General features: G+C 57.5%; 1 protein-coding gene across 1 annotated transcript in view; it reads right to left on the bottom strand.

Annotated features, from left to right (window-relative positions):
• Fosl2 (FOS like 2, AP-1 transcription factor subunit) overlaps nt 1-1,357 on the bottom strand; it is a 25,000-nt gene extending 23,643 nt beyond the window's left edge. The window contains exon 1 of the mRNA XM_008828407.3: nt 455-1,357. Coding sequence (XP_008826629.1) covers nt 455-556 — 102 coding nt within the window. The 5' untranslated portion in view covers nt 557-1,357. The remainder of the gene's footprint in view (nt 1-454) is intronic.
• Between the last annotated feature and the right edge of the window lie 4,332 nt (nt 1,358-5,689).

The raw sequence follows: 5,689 nt of genomic DNA, 5'->3' as shown, positions 1-5,689 counted from the left end.
AGTCCTCGATCTTTTTCAGAAACGAGCTAAGACTGACGGATACCAGAAAAAAAGGAGGGAAAATGCTTTCCTGTAGGGTCCCTGACTGTCGGGAGGGGGATGCAAAGATTTCCTTGCCATTCACCACCGAGAAAGGGGGGCCGTCTTGGAAGGAGGCAACAGGCTCCCGGGAGGGGACCTGCAATTCCAGGAGTTTTTCTGGAAAATAAAGTGTGCGAGAGGGTTTTTTGGCTCTTCAAGCCTACTCTCCCCCGCTCGTTAAAAAAAAAAAAAAATAAAATAGCGGTGGGGGTGGGTGGGGCAGAAAAAGAACAAAAATCCACAACTTAGCGAGGGTGGCCCTAAGTATTTTCTGGCCAGGCCGAGAAAGGAAAAAAGACAGCAACAAAAAGGGGCAGTGGTTGTGGGACAGGAGTGCGCCCGCGCTGCCAGGTGCACCCAGGCCCGCACCTACCTGCTGACCGCCGCCGCCGCTGGAGTAGGACTCGGCGTGCGCAGGAGAGCCACTGCTGCCCCGGGACGAGGTGTCAAAGTTCCCGGGATAATCCTGGTACATGATCCGCAGAGGGGGCCGGAGAGGAAACAGGGTGGTTTTCTTCCCCGCCCTCGCTGCGGCCGCGCACTGGCTGCGGCCCAGCCGCGGGCTTCACTCTTCGCTCCGGAGCTGTCCCCAGAACCGAGGCAGACAGGGAGGCGGCGACACCCGGAAAGTGTCCCCCCCCCACCGCCTCGCGCACTTCTTTCCTGCTCGGCGAGCGCCGCGGGACCGGCTGTCCACCGAGTCCCTCCCTCTAAAAAGTCGGCGCGTCCCTCGGTCCCTCCCCTACGCGCGCCCTTCCGCCCACGCGCGCAGCCCGAGCTCCGCAGGGACCCACGGCCGGGTGAAAAATGGGCAATTCAAAAAGACTAGGAGCCCAGCGGGTGTCGCCTGCCAGCTCTGGGGGACCCCCCGACCCCAGATCTCACACACGGCCAAAAAGGAGAAAAAGAAAGGCTGCCCGTTTGGAGAAACTTCTGTTTCCTCCTTTTTAGAAAAGGAGCCCGAGAATAAACTTCCTGTGGCCGACTCGTCGCCTGAGTTTCCGAGCAGCTCGGACACTCGACTTAGCAGGAGGCGGCAGAGTGCGTCCGTCCCGAGGCCTCGATCGCCGGCAGGGACAGCGCGCGTGGGCTTCCCGCTGAGCCGGTGCGAGTGAGGGACGTGGCCCCGCAGCGACCTGCACCCCGCGCCGGCTCCGGGACCGGCCGGTCTTGCGCGTCCGCGCCTCGCCCTCTCAGGGTCTCTCTCTCTCTTTCGTCTCTGTCCCTGGGGAGCGCCGCTCGCTCTCGCTGTCTCTCGCTTGCTAGCTCGCTTGGAGCCCCTGCGCTCTGCCCGAGATGAGTCACTACAATGGCACGAGTTCAACTCCACACTCTTTATTCCCCAGCCCCGCACCATGTGGATCCACTCACGTCAAGCCCAGACTCCACCTTGCTGGGAGGAGCGTGCAAGGAGGCGGGGGACGAGGAGAAAGGGGGAGGAGACGCGCGCAGTGCTCCCCTCCCTGCACGGGCTCGAGGTGGCGCTGACGCCAGCCGCACACCCCGCGCAAGGAAGGCGGTGGTGAGGGTGGGAACGCGCGGGCCCGCGAGGTTTGGGGGAGCCCAGGCCGCCCGGACTCTTCCCCATCCTCTCCACCCCCCCGGCGCGGCGCCCTTGGTCTGTCCCATTGGCGTATGTTGCCAAAGATGGTCATTTGCGTTAGAGGACGCGAGTGCGGGTTTCCTTGCTTTCGGGTGACGTGGAGGGAGAGGGATTCCCTCGCCTGCTCCCGAGAGCGCCGCTGTCTCCCCTCCAAACCCCAGGAAGGGGCGCGGGGCGGGGCCCCGAAAGTGGCCGCGCGGGCCTCGGCTCCGGGTTTTAGAAAACAATCAGTTGGGAAACCAGACGGGCGGCTCAGCACGGCGCCACCTCCAGGCCGAGAGCCCGGCGCACGCAGCCGCTCGCGGGGAGGGCGCGGCCAAGCGCCCAGGTCCGCGCCCACAGCGGCGCCGCTCCGTGCAGCGGGCGTCCTGGGCGCACCGGTCCTCGCACCGCCCTGAGGCCGGGTCTCGGTGGGGCACGGCGCGGCGTCGCCAGGCGGGGCTGGCTTCCCTATTTTTCTCCTCCAGCCAGGCTGCCTACTACTTCCCTATTTTTGTAATTTTTTTTTTCTGTTTTGTTGTTGTTTTTGTTTTCGGTCTTACAATTAATTTACTAGTTGTCTTGAACACGAAATTAACCAGCAAGGCATTGTCGGAGTTTGCCATGCCAGACAAGACGCAGCTAATAGAATAAGTTACTGAAAGCAAAACAGGTTGTGACCCCCTACCCCCTCCCCCAGAAAAAAGGGCGAGGGGCGCAGAGAGGTGTGCCCCAAGTTGCCTTCAGCTGTTTTGGAGCAAAGTCCAAGGCGCGCGTGGCCGGACTCCTGGATCTTCCCACCTTGCTGGGTGGTGCGCAGGGTAAAGAGCGCAGGCCCCCAGTATGAACGCCTGCTTATGCTATTTACGAGCTGAGAGACCTTGGGCGAGTCTGGCCTCTCCGAGTCTCGATTTCCTCCTATGTAATGAAAGGTTTGGAGGTGACGACCTTCTAAGGCCCTTGTGTGCTCTGAATCTTCAGAGACGGTACAGTGGATACAGATAAGCACTGTACCAGTTGAGGAACTTTACCCAATTTATTGTTGTTGTTTAAGCAGGGTCTTAGGTAGCACAGGCTGTCCTCGAACTCGCTTTTTAGCCCAAATAAGCTTCCACCTCCTAAGTGCTCGGATAAAGGACATGAACACCCGGTTTCTAGCCATTCCTTTTAAAGCAATGTGTCTGTATCCTGAAGGACCTTTAAGGATTGAACGGGAAAATGGGTTGTTGGGGTCCTTTGCGGACTGAAGCGCTGTGAGTCCACCATAACACATCTCAATTCCAGTCCTCAGTTTCCTTATCTGTGAAGTGGGGGCGTTGCTAGGAAAGAAAAATAGAGTCGGGAACTCGAAGCTTTCCCGGGGCTCTATATAAAGCGCTGGCGTTTCCGGGACGGCTGGCGGCATCTGGCTGCCCCCAAGGGCCCCAAGATACGGTAATCCCAAACAATACTCGGGATCATTGTTTACAGCTATAAAACACATTCTGTCCTGAGCTCCATCCCCAAGGACGTGAGCCGAGGCCGTCCAGAGTCCTCGAACCTTCGTGGCTGCCCTCCTGGCAGAGTACAGCCTCGCAGGTCCGTGCGGGGGGCGGGGGGCGTACACACACACACCAACCCGGGGCGCGCGCTCTCCCTCGCTCTCTCCCGCTCTCTCTCTCTCCTCTCTCTCTCGCGCTCTCTCTCTCTCCTTTCTCCACCCCGGCGTCCTGGCCTGCCGGGGTGTTTACGCGCCTCTCCCAGAAGGACTGAGTAAATGCAGTCCTTTGACGCAAAACGGATCAGCCCTTCCCCAGCAGCAGCAAAATCCAGAAAACTGGGGGTGGGGACGGAGGCAGGACGCAAAAGAAATCGTGACACTTTCCCACTCGCCTCTCTTTCTCTGAGCTAGGCGAGCCCTAGAGAAATTTTAGGTTGGTGGGGGGTGCACAACTGGGGGCGCGGTCGGGGTGCTCAGGGGCGTCCCCCGAGTAACCGCGTGTCGCAGCAGTGTGAATAGACGCACTTTTGGTTTTCCTTTGAGCAGCATCGGCTGCCGGGCCCTCCCCCACCCTGCGCTCAATAATCGGGTGCTTCTGGGTCTCTCCCACACAGTACTTCCAGTAACGCGGGGAGGGAGGGGAGGGGGAAGGGGAACAGGAGCTTCCTCCTAGGCCTCCGCCGTCCCGGGCGCGCCCAGCCACCGGCAGGCGCCGTCGGGAGCGCGCCTGCGGGCCAGCGCAACCTCGGGGCCCTCTCTCGCCCCCGCCCGACCCGTTCCCCCCCGGTCCTTTCCTTTCTTGTGGCTTCCCGTAAAGCCCAGCAGCCCCCAGACGTCTGCAAAGCATCACGGAATCTGTGCTGATGCAAGTAGCTGGCCTCCCTTTGGTGCGCCCCGGCCTGCCTGTGAGCGCTTTGATCCCGGCCTTGCTCCAGAACTTGTGCGGGTTTCCTGTGCTGGCCTGAAAACCTGCATACCACAGCCTTCACCTTTCAGTCCTTAGCACCAAAGGCAGAGCTACGCCCCGGTGTTGCCCCAGGACTGGCCTCCCTTGGTTCAGTGGGATGTGTGTCTAACCGAGAATGCAGCCTTATCTAAGCCCAGTTCAGTGGCCCCGCGGTGAGGTCAGTTAGGAAGGGGATGGATGCTAAGAACTGAGGTTTAAGCAGCAGGTGTCAGGCATCCTTAGGAAAACAGATACTAGTCATGGAATCCTCACAACAAACATTTGAGATGGCTCTCATTCCCATGTGTCAGATGAAGAAAGTAACATTGAGTAACATGTCCAGGGGAATTGGTCAATGTGCTAGTGACCAGTTGGGGAGTGCAGCTGGTCTACCACCACCACCCCCATTACCTGGCTCCTACTGGAATGTCTTCTGGCTTTCTGGTCTTCATCTGCTGGCAGCTTTAGTTTACACTTTAAAACTGTTCCTTAAGTCTCTGTTGAATAGATGGATGGAGTGAGGGAAGGGAGGAGAGAAGGTAGGGTGGGGGGAAAATGGCAGTCTGGGCTGGCTCTTCATTGCCTCCCTGGGTGTCTGGACTCTCCTTGCCCCCTCTGCCAATTTCCTTGTTTGCCCATCCAGCCCAGGGTTTGGCCCCTAAGAGATGACTTTATCTTAGAATGGTTGTCCCTCATTGACCCACCCACCTGAGCATCTGAGTGCTAAACATTCAGGAAGCCCTTTCACGAGCATGATTTCCTTCCAACACACACACACACACACACACACACACACACACACACACACACACCCCACAGGGGGGCAGGAGCTTGATGTGGACAACAGTTAACCGGACCAGATTGTTAAAGACAAGGCCAAAGAACAGAGTGGCAGAGCAGTCTCTTCAAGATCACCCAGCCTGTGGATGTCAGCAACTGAACTCAAAGCCCTCCTCTAGGAACTTAAATCCAGTGTTCTGCCAACTTTGAAATGCTAGCAAATACCACTCCTTAGTGATGAACTGCCCTATATCCATTGTGCCTGGACGAATCTCCCATGCATTTTTATGATATATTAAAATTCCTAAAAGCCAGGTGCTTATTTAATATGGAAGATTTTCAGTTCTGCAAAGACCTATGAATCCATCAGGGACCATCAACAAAAACAAATTTCAGCTTAGATAGTTCAAAGGAAGAGGGCTTTGTGGTCCTTAAGGTGTGAGAGGACTGAAAAAACAGGGAACTTGATACATCTAGTGTATGGCAACAGTTAGCAACCAGCCACCTCTGGGGTTGAAACGGGAGAGGAAATGGTGCTATTAGACCCTAGTGTAGCTGGGGCTATGAGGGGGCCACCAGCAGGCAAAGGGAAGCAGCCAATGCCAGAAATAGAGTGCTAAAGGGGTGAGGGGTTGCAGACCTATCTCTTCTGCCTCCTCCTTCCTGCCTCTCTCCAGCCAATGCAGTTTATGGAGGTTGGCCTTCCCGGACCCAGAGAAGGGTAAACTGAGAGAGGACCTGAGAGGGGCATGCAACAAGCTCAATGAATGGGAGCAGCGACCATAGATGCTGTAAAACCCTCAAGGGAGAGGATTTCAGA

Source organism: Nannospalax galili, unplaced genomic scaffold, assembly GCF_000622305.1.
Source record: "Nannospalax galili isolate Female #2095 unplaced genomic scaffold, S.galili_v1.0 scaffold893, whole genome shotgun sequence".
In the NCBI taxonomy this organism is placed as follows: domain Eukaryota; kingdom Metazoa; phylum Chordata; class Mammalia; order Rodentia; family Spalacidae; genus Nannospalax; species Nannospalax galili.
Note: the sequence above shows the minus strand (reverse complement) of the source record. Positions and strands in the feature narration are given on the sequence as shown.